The sequence below is a fragment of the Urocitellus parryii genome, chromosome 7, assembly GCF_045843805.1.
Source record: "Urocitellus parryii isolate mUroPar1 chromosome 7, mUroPar1.hap1, whole genome shotgun sequence".
Classification (NCBI taxonomy): domain Eukaryota; kingdom Metazoa; phylum Chordata; class Mammalia; order Rodentia; family Sciuridae; genus Urocitellus; species Urocitellus parryii.
This window is the reverse complement of record NC_135537.1, coordinates 170,097,891-170,112,087: the sequence shown is the minus strand read 5'-3', so window position 1 is coordinate 170,112,087 and position 14,197 is coordinate 170,097,891. Positions and strand designations below refer to the sequence as shown.

At 44.9% G+C, this 14,197-nt stretch overlaps 1 protein-coding gene across 3 annotated transcripts; it reads right to left on the bottom strand.

The window, feature by feature from the left end:
- Window positions 1-279: 279 nt before the first annotated feature.
- C7H17orf58 (chromosome 7 C17orf58 homolog) lies at window positions 280-5,607 on the bottom strand. Of its 3 annotated transcripts, none has more exons than XM_077800858.1 (4): window positions 5,532-5,607; window positions 2,916-3,434; window positions 2,554-2,748; window positions 280-2,079 (listed from the first exon to the last, which is right to left on the bottom strand). In XM_077800858.1, the coding sequence occupies exons 1-4, from the start codon at window positions 5,605-5,607 to the stop codon at window positions 1,889-1,891; spliced, it is 981 nt and encodes a 326-aa protein (XP_077656984.1). In that variant the 3' UTR covers window positions 280-1,888. The 3 variants fall into 3 exon arrangements, with proteins under 3 accessions (XP_077656984.1, XP_077656983.1, XP_026258037.1); XM_077800857.1 differs by having other exon boundaries at window positions 2,554-2,745; XM_026402252.2 differs by lacking the exon at window positions 2,916-3,434 and having other exon boundaries at window positions 2,554-2,745; window positions 5,532-5,606.
- Window positions 5,608-14,197: the final 8,590 nt, after the last annotated feature.

The window sequence follows — 14,197 nt, the reverse complement described above, 5'->3', positions numbered from 1 at the left end:
CACAAATATCAGGGCTCTTGCATTTTTTTTATATTTCCAAAATATTTCATAAATAGTGTTATCAAATCAAGCTAAGTCAAAACCTAACTAAGGTTTATGTAAAAGTGATTTTTATCTATTTTATTTACTATTGTGTTTGGTTTGGTTTTGAGACAGGGTCTAAGTTGCTTAGACAGGCCTCCAATTTGTGATCCTTCCACCTCAGCCTCAGGAGCAGCTGGGATTACAGGGTGAGCCGCCACACTAGGCTTTTTTTTTCTCTTAAACTAGGACCACTTATAAGTTTTGTCTTAAGTCTGACCATTTGGTATATTATTCTAAGTATTTAGAAGTGCCTCACTATTAGATAACTAATAGTTTATCTATCTGGCTATATTGGAATCTTCCTATCATGTTCCTTAAATAGTCTTCTGACAATTAAAAATTTGACTTGACTGACAGTATTTTATGACTGAGTGAATTTTATCTTAAAACTTAATTCGTTAGCTGTTTACTCTAATGCCAATAGTTATGTAATAAGGAAGCTATTCCCAAGAAATTCTGGTAAATTTTTTAATACATTTGGGCAAGACTCATTTTGGAGAAATTATCTAAAAGTCCCTCAGTAATATCAGAACCTCTATTTTCACCTCTAAGGCCATGTTTGAGGCAGAAGTATGAGATATTTCGTTTTACGTGATTGCTACTTGCTTCCTTGTCAATTCTCCAGTGCCCCATCTTGGACATCCTTCAGATATATAGTGCTTCTCGGGCCATTAACATTGGGAGCTCCCTGAGCAAGTCACCTTGAGACCAAACAGTCTGCCTTTCTCTGCAGTGCAGTTCTTTCTTTTGGCAGGAAACTTCATGCATATTGTTGTCTGTGTTCACAATGCTTCAAGTTAACTGAAGGACAGCTCAATCCTCCGAAAGAAATTGCTATTGGACTCAAATATAAATATCATTATTAAACTTAGCCTTTTTCAAACCGTCCAGAAAATGTTTAAAATTCACTTGCTTGTGAGCTGTCATTGATGGAAATTGGTTTCAGGGTTTGGGGACCAAGTTTGAAACAAATCTTTTTCTCAAACCTTTTGGCTTATGCAGGCTAAAAAACCCAGGTGCATCCAAGATCTGATTTCAAGGCAAGATTTACTGCTTTACAAACACAAACATGATACTTGGTCTTAATAGAAAAATGACATCAGATACATCCAGAATATATTTAGCAGTGGAATAGCTGCCAGTTCAGCACACAACATAAGTTATTGGGAACAGTGAGGCATGAAAATATACTATATCTTACATTTTGGTACATCAGGAACACTTGCTTTGAATACTATTTTGCTTGAATTAAGCCCTTTAGTACTCTGCATATGTAACATTTTAATACATGTCCTGAGCGCTGACCTAGTGTTTGATCTAAATGACATTTCATACATAAATGTCTTTTGACTCGTGTGCTTACTGTTATGTACAGTTATAAATGTGATGATTTGAGTATAAAATTTGGTTTGATACATGATATAAACTATTGAAAGTGTATATTTAAATTTAAGAAATGTTTTTTTTTGTGAACTATTTCTACTGAAGAATGTATTAAATTAAAATAATTTAAAAACCTAACATGAAGCAGTGATCTGTTAACTGGACAGGTCAGGTATCTGAGCTAGGTGAATCACTGTCTGGGACTACATTTGAATAACTGCCCTTGAGCTCCATATATACCATAAGAGGCATTTTGTAAATAACAAAGTGACAATGTGAAGATTAGAGCTGGAACTGTACAAATAGTTCATAAAGTAGCTGTAGGCCCAAACTGTAAAGAAAGGCCCCATTTCATAAAGATAGACCTTTGATGTCTTTTTCAAGTCTCCATTGCCCTCCATCAATGCCGGGATGGGTGGTTTCAAATGCACTGGGTGTGAACTGCACTTTGAACTTGCCGATCCCTTTTCCGGTTAAACCTTTTCACATAGCTGCTGCTGCTCCGGAGCAGTCCATCTCCTGGCCGCAGCCGCCCTCTGAGAACCTGGAGCAGAGCTGTAGGGAGCTGCCGTCTCTTGTGGTAGATGTGGCCCATCACAATATACCTGCTGCCTGAACAAAACAACCAGAACATCAGTTAATGGTGGCTTTAGGTGCCATAGAAAGACAAGAAATGCCTGAGTTTGAATTTTATTATCTTGCTGCACATGTTGAAATCATGTAACCTACCGGCCACACGTGGGGACAGTCTAGAGACCTTTAGGAAATAGCCAGGTAACCTGTAAACAGCGGACATTACAGAACAGAGGTCCTAATCCCAATGCATGGGGCCAAAAGAAGCAGTTCTGTCTTATCCCTTCTGGGAACAATGTTATTCACTCCACCTGCTGATGTATTTAAGGGCTTGCTTCGTGCCAATCCCTACTTGAATTTAATCCTTTCGCGGGGCATGGGGGTCTTAAATCACAAGAGGTCGAAATTATAACCTGTCATCCAAATTCTATTAGTTACAGTATCCCCAAAAGAAGGTACAAATGGCAGAATAGAGTACGTCTATGAAGCGGTCATTTAGGTCAGTTTCAATACCAGGTTTAAATTCTGGACATGGCTTATTGCAACTGGAGGAATCTAGGGCTAATACGTGGACCCTGAAGAAAAACCCGTCCGGAGTGATGTACAGGCGGTTCATCTTGTACAGCCCGTCCTGGTCCACCAGCAGAGTCACCAGCCGGATCCCCGTGCCGAGCACGTCCACATCGTGCACGATTCCGTTCACGGCTGCTTTCAAAACAGAGTTTGGAGAAAAGCATTACAGCGACTTCCTCTCATTGCCCCGCGCGACTTTAACAAATCACGAAATAGCCCAAAGGGCCGGGCGGGGCCTCTAGAACGTGCGGGTGGGTTTCTCTGGGCTCGGAAAGGCTCGCCTCGGCCTGGGACCGGCTCACCGAATTCGCTCTCGCAGTACGACTCGCGCTCGTCCAGGTCCGCCCTGCAGGCGCGCGCGCAGAGCTCGGCGCCGGGCTCTGCTTCCCTCGGCGGTGGCGGCGGCGCGGGAGCGGGCCCCGGGGGCGGGGCGGCGCGCGGGCGGTTGGGGTGGGTGGAGCCAGCGGGGGCCTCGGCGGCGCGAGCGGGCGACCGCTCGGCCGGTAAGCGCAGGGTCCGGGCGCGGGCGCGCGGGGAGTCTTCCGGCGCGGGCGCGCGGCGCGGCGACGCGCGGTTCTCGGCCTGCCCGAGGCGCAGCCCCGGCGGCCCGGCCGGCGCGCGCGCCGCCTCCCGGAAGCCGGCCCGGTTCTCGGCGGGCGGCGGGGGCTTCCGGCGGCGGGGATCCGGCCAGGCGCGCGGAGTGTCGTCCGCCGCTCGCGGCCGTCGCGGGGCCTCCGGGACCTGCTGCACCTGGGGTCTGGGTGTCTCCTCCGTGCTCGCGCCGCCGCTGGGGTCGGGCTTTCTGTTGTGTGGCGGCGAGGCTGCGGGGTGCAGGGAAAGAAGTCGTGAGGGGAAGCCTGGGGCCGTGGGCGGGGAAGAGAGAAGACGGGCCTGGAGCGGAGGGAGGATCCCTGGGGGCAACCGAAGGAAGGGCTCCGGGAAAGGAGGAGACTGGGGACGAGGGAGAGTTCACAAGCACCTGTAAGAGCAGAGGTGGGGAGGCCCAGAGAACTGGAAGTGATGGAAAGAGAACCAGGAGGACGCCCCTGTGGTAAGGGGAGGGACACGTTTCCTAACCCTCAAAGGAAGGAAAGGGGGGTCTTGCCGTCTAATGGGGCCAACTAAGAAAATTTTGCAAGCACCGTCTAGGGAATCGGAGGCCTGATTGCAATGTTCTCTTCTGTTAAGGAACCTTTTCAAATCTATAGGTTTTCAAATTACAGCTTTCTATTCTAGAATTCAACATTTTTTATAGCATTAGTTAAATAGCAATTTTTTTTGCCCATGTGTGTGTGTGTGTGTGTGTGTGTGTGTGTATGAAAACATCCGGCTTTTTGCTATTTACAGTTTGTTGAGAAAGTACCAAGAGCAAGCCCCAGGGGGAAAGTCTCATGTTACAGGTTCTCCTAATTGTTTAAGCGCCCCTGACAACAGAACTATTTGGTTTTCCCATCCGTATTTACACTATCCTCTGGGTCTCTGCAGAATCAAGCATTTGTGAGTGGATTTTTATCTGGCTTCTTGGACACCACTTACTGGTAAACCACAGCTTAGAAAGGGTTTTAAAAGCTTGACTGGGAGGCAGAGAGAGGACCCTAGTTAAGTGTAAAAGCACACATTGCTTCCAATTTTCTCCCCATTAGATGGTGGAGAAAATCTCCTCAATGGTATGATATGAAGATACACTTTTTAAATTATTAATGATTTTTCTCCAGCTCTACAGACAGGTCAGTGAGCAAACCTCAGCCAGCTTGGAAGCTGGGCAACGTTCCATGCCCAGTTACACAACATCAACCCCCCCACCCCCCACCCCCGCCCTTTGCCTGGGTCCCAGTACCCTCCAATCAGACACAAGAACTGGGAATCAGTCTTAATTTTCCCCTCCCTTTGCATTAAAGAGCTTGATCTGCCTATTTGGAGCCCTGGCAATACTTTATTTAAAGTGATTTATCTTGCCAAATTGATAATCTCCTTTAAAATCAGGTTTTGCCCAACAATAATGGCTGGTTACAGTTCATGTTTCTGCAAAGAGGTTGATTCTGACTCACTCTATTGGAAGGGTGTATCCTGCACAGCTGAATAAAGTTCTGGTGGATGTCCAGTTCCTGACTGTCAACTGTTGACCTCACAACTACTTCCCCGTTGATATCACCATCTGTTGTCATGGGAAAGATGATCTGATATTTGGGTTAAATGCCACTGAAGTCATTCATCTCCATTGGAAAAATAACCCAAAGTAAATTGCCCTGTGAGGTACGGAAGGTATTTTTTCCCAGAGATAACGCAGCGAATAGAGAATCCAGATAAAAGCAAAACAAAAACACTATTCTGCAGAGAACGCCTGGTTTCTTCATTTCCCTCAGTAACAATTTCATGTCATGCATGAAATGTGAGTATTGTGTCTTAAAAACAAACCCTGGCTCAGGTGTCCCAAGCCTATTCGCCGGGGCTGCGGGGAGAGGGGACAAGTGCTGTCGGACCTCCGCTCGCCTTCACCTTCGCCCCAGCCCTCCTGGGCGCACCCGGCGCGGTGCCCACCCACGGCAAGGCGGACCCCACGCTCCTGGGCGCCCTGCAAGCCCGGCCCGGGCACGGCTCCCAAAAGGCGCGCCACGACCCCTTTTGACACTTTCCCTCCTCTGGGACGGAGCAACTACTTAACATGCAAAGTTTTCTCCAGCCTGCCTGGCTCGCCCTGGACCGTTTCAGTAGTTGAACCGGCTTCTCTCCAAAAAGGCCGCCAAGAGACACAATCTTGGGCACCCATTTTACCCCCTTTCTAACACGCACACAGATCCGGAGTCTCCCCCTCTTGCAGGCTCCGACCCCTTCCTCGTCCCGCCCTTGGTCCAGTCCTCTCGCCAGTCCCCGCCGGATCCCTGCTCCTCTCGCAGCGCTCTGCATTTCAGCGATCCTACCTTTTCTCTCCGCCACCGGGGCTTCGGGGGATGATCCCACGATCAAACAGAGAAGCCAGAGGGCTCTAGCTGTCATTTTTGTAGACAGGGTTCCCAGGCTCTAACATGAGCCAGGGCTTTGGCTTGCTTTCTCTCCCCCCACCCCTGCTCCACACCCCCACCCCCGTTCATGCTAATGAGGGGCAGCCTTTGGGGAAACGGGCATCGCCGGCTGAACAGACCATTGGAACAAAACCGAGCAGCAGGGATCTCTCCCTCTTCCTAAGGGGGACGAGCACATGGCCTTTCGAAGTTGTCCCTGGCAAGGTCTGTCCTGGGATCTGTGCGCAAAGATAACATCATATCCTGAACTTTGAACCCGGGTGGGTTGCAGGCTGGGATGGGGTGACAAGGGAAGAGAATAAAGGTACTGAGGGGGCTGAGGGACAAGGTAGGGGAGAATGAGTGATGGGAACGTTTTTCTAGATTTGAGTCAACAACTAATAGAAAATCAGTGCTTGAGACAGCTCTGGCTTGTGGAAGGAAAGAGATGCCAGAGGACAGAAAATACATTCCAGAATGTGTGAGGCGATTCCCAGAGAAACCAAGTCACTGCCTCCCAGGTCTGCTGATATGCAATATCGCTATTTCAGAACTGGAGGGGGAAAGCCCTGGACAAAATAGTTCCCCTCTCTCTCTGCCTCCCGCCCTCTCTTCCTTCTTCCCTTGATTGAAATTGGTATTTCAGATTTATCAAGTGCTTCCTGAGTGGCTTTTACCTGCTAAGTACTAGGAGACAAAGCTGAGAAAAACACCTTCCCTGCACCCTGGAAAAAGGTAGAGATTTTTATTCTTTCTAAGGAAAACCCTTATTCACTGCTTAGGTCTGATTAAATGAGACAGCACTACTGTAAGTTGGTCCTGAGCTAAGGGGACTTTCCCTTGGATTGGACAGAAACCCAAAGGGAAAACAAGGTCATCAGAGTAAATCCCCAGCCTCACTGGGGTTGTCCACAGCTTCAAATTGCAATAGAAAGAGATGGAGGAACTTTATCTGAAGTGCAAGAGCCAACAGAGAGGCGCAGCTGCTAAAACAGAAAACAAACTTGCTGCACCAAGAGCTTTTGTCTCAGAAGAATAGTGCTAGTGGACCGAACAGATTCTGGGGACCATGTTCTCAAAAAAGACACTGGGAAGCTAGAGGAGAGCCAGAGGGTGGTGTGAGGACAGGATCTCATTCATGTTCAAGTTCTTGTGGAGGGACTCAGGATAGGCAGCCAGGGTACACAAAAGCACTGGTTTTGTCCTGTGAATGTACCAGAATGAAGGAGTTGTGAAGTCACTGGCTTAACTTTAGCTTAAGAAAGAATATTCTTGAACTGGAGATGTAGCTCAGTGGTAGGCACTTGCTTAGCCTGAGCAAGGGCCTGGATTTAATCCTCCATACCACCACCACAACAACAACAAAAGAAAAAAGAAAAGAAAAAAAAAAAATCTTACCATCAAGGTCTCCAACAAAGCAGATGGCTTAAATAAAGGGTTTGTGGCAATGAACTACCCACTGCTTGGGAACTCCAAAGAGGAGAATGTCAGAGATAATGCAGAGCAAGCAGGTTCCTAATGGGTGTGTTTGAGGTTTGAGGGTATAGTGTGTTCAGAATGGTCATCTAGAAGGAGACTCCGGAACTGGGGGTGGGGCTCAGTGGTAGAGCCCTTGCCTGGCATGCACAAGGCCCTGGGTTCAATCTCCAGCACAAATAAATTAATGATAAAGTAAAAAATGGAAGAGCTGGCTGCTTTCTGCAGCTCAACTCAATTTGGTTAATGGACTGACTGATCAAGGGCCCGAACTCTTAAAAAAAAAACAGATGCATAAACTAGACTATCATTTATTAATTTGGCATGGAAAGTTTACTGTCAAAGCGAGTCACAGGTATAATTATGAATCAGAAACTTGCCTCTAAAGCACTAAATCAGATCACACCTGAAGGAGGAGTCAACTAATCTTCTCTCACTCAAGTGCAAAGGAGCACATTTTTTCTATTTCTTCCAGAAAAATGTCATTACTGCAAGTCCTGTGTACACCAGAGTAGTCTGTGTTCACACTCCATGAGGGCAAGATAAACACAGGCAGCTTCGGGCTCTTGGGGCCCAGATTATCAATATTCTCACATTGTATTTTTCCAAATTAATTCTTTCTTTCTTTCTTTCTTTCTTTCTTTCTTTCTTTCTTTCTTTCTTTCTTTCTTTCTTTCTTTTCTTTCTTTTCTTTCTTTCTTTCTTTTTAAGCCAAATGGAATACAAGTAATTAGGTTTCAACTTTCTCCATGACAACCGCATCTCACACATACTTTTATGAGATGATGTTCAAGTCACCCAGATCCAATCTGGGGTGTTCCTGAAACTCTGCTGTGGCAGCCATGTTCTGAATGCCCCGAAGCCACTCCCTGAAATACAGCAACAAAGAGAGAGCAGCATAGCTCCCAGGGCAGCAGTTGGAAGAACTTTCCAGGATTCAGGACTAGGTCTTGAGCAGCAGCATCTGCCTTGCAGGTTCAGAAACCAAACTAGGGTGGAAAGCACAAAGCGTTCAAAGGGATTTTTCTGTGTAGCCGGAATGTGTACTTATGAATGTATAATGGAAAATTGACTCAGGCAGATGTGCATGCTCATGTCAACCTGCTGAGCACCCTCCTACAAACAAGCCACATGGGAAACCAAATTATCATCAGGGTGCTTTCTAATAGAAGCCAAAGTGCAGGGAATTTGTCATGTGATGAGGATGTTTAAGGCCTTGGTTTAGCATAGCCTCATGTGTTCATGTGCACAATATGTGTGTATTCCTATCAGGTGGAAGAATCCAAGAGCCTAATTGGCATCCCCTTCTTTGACCATTTCTGGTATTTTGAGTGTATCTTTCTGCTTAGCAAACACTTATTGAGCATCTACTAGGTATATGTTGGAATTTTCCAAGTGATAGCAGTGTTTTTATTATTCATGAACTTCCTGAATCATAACTGAGTTTATACTAATAGGTGGCTCTTGGAAGGGTCTCCTGAAAGGTTCAGGATGAGGATAGGTACCAGTAAGTCCATGATATGATCAGAGGATTGAGACTTTAAAGCCAGTCCAACAATTTTTAGGAAAGAGAGACTCTAGAGATTGAGTTCAATTCCATGGTCAATGATTTAATCAATCACATCTTCCCAATGAAACCCCCACTGGAAACTCTGGACTTTGAAACTTCTTGGTTGATTTGCAAGTCAATATGCTTGGTTTTTTTTTTTTTGTTGTTGTTGTTTTGTTTTGTTTTGTTTTTAAAGAGAGAGAGAGAATTTTTAATATTTATTTTTTAGTTTTTGGCAAACACAACATCTTTGTTTGTATGTGGTGCTGAGGATCGAACCCGGGCCGCACGCACGCCAGGCGAGCGCGCTATTGCTTGAGCCACATCCCCAGCCCTCAATATGCTTGTTGTACAGAGAGAAGGACACATTTGGGACCCAACTAGATCTTGCCCTATGTGCTTCTTAATTTGGCTGGTCCTAATTTGCATGCTTTACATTAAACTGTAATCTCAAGCATAGCGCCTTCCCTGGTTCTTCGAGTCAATCTAGAGAATTATGAAACCTGAGCAGGATCACGAGGATCCCCCAGATTTGTTACCAGTTGGTCTGAAATAAGGGCAATCATGTTATGGCCCACACTCCACTTAATCAGTAGTCAGTGCTAACTCTGGGTGTCAGTGCTAGAGAATTACAATATACAAGTTGGTATCAGAATCCAATGTTCTAGGCATGTTTCAGAAGCCAGAAATACTAATCACACTGTTCTTCAAAAAGAATATAATACCATTGCTTTGATTTCCATTAAGTAAATTATAATCTCATTTTAGTTCTCTTTCAGGAACATTCTTGATTGGGGCCAGGGTGTCCCAAAATTCTTCAGACTTTCACAGACAACCCCTAAACTTGTTCCCACAAGCACGAGGCTAAGTCCTGGATTATGAAGACATAAATCCTCACCCAAGTGGCAGACAGACTATTATGGGAAATAACATTAACACATTACATGAAATGCAACATTATAGTACCCGCTAGAGAGAAAGGAGTGGTTCAGAGGAGGTGGAGGCCAACTAAAGTTTGCTGGGAGACACCATTTATGTGGGTTGGCCATCCATATCCACAGGTGCCGCATCTGTGGACTCAAGCAACCGCTGATAGAAAAATACATATTTTTAATTGTCTGAACATACACAGACTTTTTCTTGTCATTCATTATTCCCTACAATACAGTAAGTAGAGCAACTGTTCACATAAGATTTACTTGTGTTCCATATTGCAGGTAAGCTGGAGGTGATTTTTGCTTTTCCTTTTGGCACTGGGAATTTACCGCAGGAGCACCTGACCACTGAGCCACATCTCCAGCCCCTTTTATCTTTTATTTTGAGACAGGGTCTCACTGAGTTGCTTAGGGTCTCGCTAAGTTGCTGAGGCTGGCTTTGAACTTCCCATCCTCCTGCCTCAGCCTCCCAAGCTGCTGGGATGACAGGCATACACCACCATGCCTGGCATAGAGATGATGTCAAGTCCACAAGATAATGTGTGTAGGTTGCTTGCAAATACTACTCCACTTTATATGAGGCACTTGAGTGTCTACAGATTTTGGTATCTGAGGGCATCCTGGAACCAATCTCCTAATGATGTTGAGGGAAAATGGCACTTATTTTTGTTGAATATTCCAAAATTTGGAATTAGAGTTTTCAACAAAACAAAACTTTCAAACCAAGCACAGTGGCACATGCCTGTAATCCCAGTTATTTAGGAGGCCGAAGCAGGAGGATCACAAGTCTGAGGACAGCCTCAGCAACTTAGTGAGACCCCTATCTTGAAATTAAAAAATAAAAATAAAAAAGACTGGGGATAAAGCACCAGTGGTAAAGCACCCCCAGTTTCCATCTCCAGTACCACTAATAAAAACAAAAAAAAAAAACCTTCAAAAATAATTTCTAAGATATTGTTAAAATAGTAGTTGGGATAGTCACAAGAGGAAAAACTGCCCAAGAGAATGGTCGCAGCTCCAGGTTCAGGATAAGGAACTGGTCCTCTGGGAGGAAAGGAAATTGGAGAAGGAAGGACTTGAGAGCCTCCCACTCCGTATTAGTCATTTATTGCTATGGAACAAAGTATCCCAGCATTTTGCAGATTAAAACAACAAACATGTTATTTCATACTTTCTGTAGGCTGGCAATGGCCCTGGCTTAGCTAGTGTTCTTCTCAGGAGGATTCAGTTCAGCCGCCTTGGGCTGGGGCTGCGGTGTGATCTGCAGGCTCCGCTGGGGGAGGGCCTGCCTTCAGGTTCATTCATTGGCTGGCAGCTGTAGGCTCCTGCTGGTTCTTTCAAAAGACTCCAGTCCTTGCTACATGGGGGAACTCCCCCACCCCATCTCTCTCTCTCTCTCCATTTATATACATACACATACATACATATACACACACACATATACAAACACACATATACACATATGTGTGTGTGTGATTTTTTTTTTTAAATTGGAGAAAGTCTTTTAAGGATATCCCAAAGACACCAGGGACACTGTTAAACAAAAGACGGATGGATTTTAGTGTACAAAATTTAAAAGTTCTATGGCAAAAAAAAAAAAAAAAAAAAAAAACTAAAAAGTTAAAAATTAAACAAAATGTTCTGTTGAAATATTTACAACATATAGAGAAAATCATATGAACAGGCAATTAACAAAAGAAGATATACAAATAGACAATACACATGTGGGGGAAATGTGCAATATTATCAGCAATCAAAGAAAAGCCACAGAAAACAAAGGGAACTCTTAAAAAAAATTTTTTTTTTTTAAAAAGCAAACATTTTAAAACAGTGTGGGGAAATACAGTATGGGGAAAAACAGTGGGGAAATGTTCTAACATTGCTATACTAACTGCTCTGTGTAAACTAATATGATACATCTAGGGGTCCAGTCAGTACTATGTAGCAAAAATATGGAAATGATCAAATAATCATAGCCTTTGACTTAACAATACAGTATATAGGAATTCAGTCATTTAAAATGATCATGGGATCCTATAATTATTGAATCATATAGATGTTGATAGGTATTCAAGTTTTAAAAACCATGTCATAAATTTATCTGTAAACAACGACAAAAATCATCTCTCTACCATCATCCCACGTTTATATCCAGAAATTATGTAATATATTTACATGTACATAAATGCACAGAAAAAGCTTAGAAACTGATATGTGAAAATATTTACAGTAGTTATTTCTGAGCAGGATTATAGTTGAGGTTTTCTTTTTGCTGGTCTGTAATATCCAGCTATTCTGCAATCGATGAATATTTCTGGTACACATCTCTTCTTATGAAGACACTGAGAGTTGAGGGACTCTACCCTCATCCTGAACTGAAGCACCCTTCAGAGGCGGGGTCTCCTGATACCGTCCCGTGAGGCTGAATTGGTGAGGGTGAGCTGGAGGGGGTCCCACGTTCAGCCCCTCTCCAGCGGTCCCCTCCTTGGCCTGTGGATTCAGCAGCCTCAGCTTCACCCGAATGGAACCCGCACGTGATTGTCCCCTTGGACCCTGGGACCTCAGCACGCACTGTGTTCCAGGTCTCCTGGCAAGAGAAGCAAACGTTTCTTCATGGATTTGTTATTTAATGATCAGAGGCCTTCCGCTGTGTATTGGTCATCTCTTACTGCATAACAAATCACCCCGTCACTCAGCAGCTGGAAACAATAAAACCTTTGTCACTCCGCCCTTTCTGGGGGCCAGCCGCCGGGGACTGGCTGGGGAGCGGCCACGCCCACCGCCTCCCGTCTTTGCTCTGGACCCGCGCCTTCTGCCCTGGTCTAGATCCCGGGACCGCAGCGTTAGCCCAAGCCTTGCAGGCCACCGAGGCAAATCCAGACGCCGAGAAAGAGGCGCCGCGCTCACGCCCCAGCCTGTCCCGGCGAACAAGGGAGTATTGTTCAGCCTCGCAGGGTGCGACCCTCACCTTGGAGAGGCGCCCTCTGCTGGCCGCTCCTGCGACGTGCGGCCAGGAGCCTCCGCTAACCCTTTTCTTCCCACCTCTATCCCCTGAAGATGGGGCCTGAGGCTCTGGTTCTCAGCCCCTTTGTTGGAATTCCCAAGGAGAGTAGGAAAAACTGGCATCATTACTCATTTTTTTTTTTTTAATGCTGGAACCTGGTAAAACTTAAAAACAAAATTTTGAATATTAATGTTATTGCCTTGTATTTTAATATGGATTCTGCTGTTATTTTTCCAGCATTCCTAAATGAGTTTTGAAAAGCTGCACTAATGCGATACTAATAAAGATTTGTATTTATCCACACGTTGAAACATTAAAATTCCAACGTAACCAAGTCTTAAAAATAGGCCAAACTAATAAATGCTGTTAGAAGAGGCAGTAATTGAAGGGGAGTCAATGGAGGCCTCCTGGGTGAGCCACGTCCTTCCTTCCTGTCTTTTGTTCTGTGATGTGGGGATTGAACTCATGCGCTCTCTACCATTTGCTACAACACCAACCCTCCATTTTTAAATTTTTATTCTGAGACAGGGTCTCACTAAACTGCCCAGGCTGGCCTCCAACTTGGGATCCTCCTGCCTCAGCCTCCCCAGTTGCCAGGATTATAGGCTTGGAAAACTGCTATCGGCCTGGAGTGGTTTCATGGTCTGAGTGCAGTTGTTTAGTTTGTGAACCCTGAAGTGCTCACATGGGTGAGTTTTTCCTGAATGTATCTTTCGTGTTGACAACAATTATTTTTTAAAAAATTCATAAGTAGAACAGCCAGCCTATAATTAAAAAATAAGGGCTGAGGCTGTTAACTCAGTGGCACAGCGCTTGCCTTGCAAGTGTGAGGCACTGGGTTCAATCCTCAGCACCACATACAAATGAATAAGTAAATAAATAAATAGAAAAACAGAGAGATAAATAAATATTTCAATCAATAAATAAATCATGACCCTAATAAATACTTGATATTTATCTGACTCAATAAAAGATAATTTTTTTGTGAAAAATTCAAATAACTTAATTTCTCCAAACAATTGGATCCATAGTCATATAATGCTAATACGCATAGTCACCCCATTCTCTGTGTTATCAAATGAATTCCAGTATATTCCACCATGTATCTCTTCACAGGCCAGTCTCTCTTGCTCAGCAATATTAGGATTTCAGAATTAGGCCTGAGGCTCAAGAAAGGAGGCAGGTCTACACCTTGCTCACCCAAGGGTCTCTAGAGGCCATCTTTGACTTCCTCTCTCACTTTACTCCTGAGCCTGTGTGGGGGAACCAAGAAGAAATCTCAAAAACGGCGACAACTGATGAGGCCCTAACATATTTCAACATGGCCCATCAGTAATACAGCCATACAATTCCTGCTTGCCACACCTCTCAGGCAGCCTCTTAACCTGGGCACTGTGGACATTTTGGGCTAGACCATCCTGTGGGTTATAAGATGTTGAAGAACATCCATGACCTCTACCCAGTAGGTGCCAGGTGAGCCCCCTCCTCCCACTTGTGATAATTAAAAATGTGTCCAGACATGGCCAAATGTCCCCTGGGGAGTAAAACTGGCTGTCTATAAAGTAAACCAAATTGGACTGGTGCTGTAGTTCAGTGGTTAAGTGCTTGTCTAACACGTGGA

Excerpts from the sequence above, each read along its gene's own strand:
- C7H17orf58 (XM_077800858.1), bottom strand. The coding sequence starts at position 5,607 with ATGACAGCTAGAGCCCTCTGGCTTCTCTGTTTGATCGTGGGATCATCC. Across the intron at positions 2,749-2,915 it reads GTACTGCGAGAGCGAATTCG|CAGCCGTGAACGGAATCGTG; the intron begins GTGAGCCGGTCC and ends CTGTTTTGAAAG. Across the intron at positions 2,080-2,553 it reads ATGTCCAGAATTTAAACCTG|GCAGCAGGTATATTGTGATG; the intron begins GTATTGAAACTG and ends TGTTTTGTTCAG.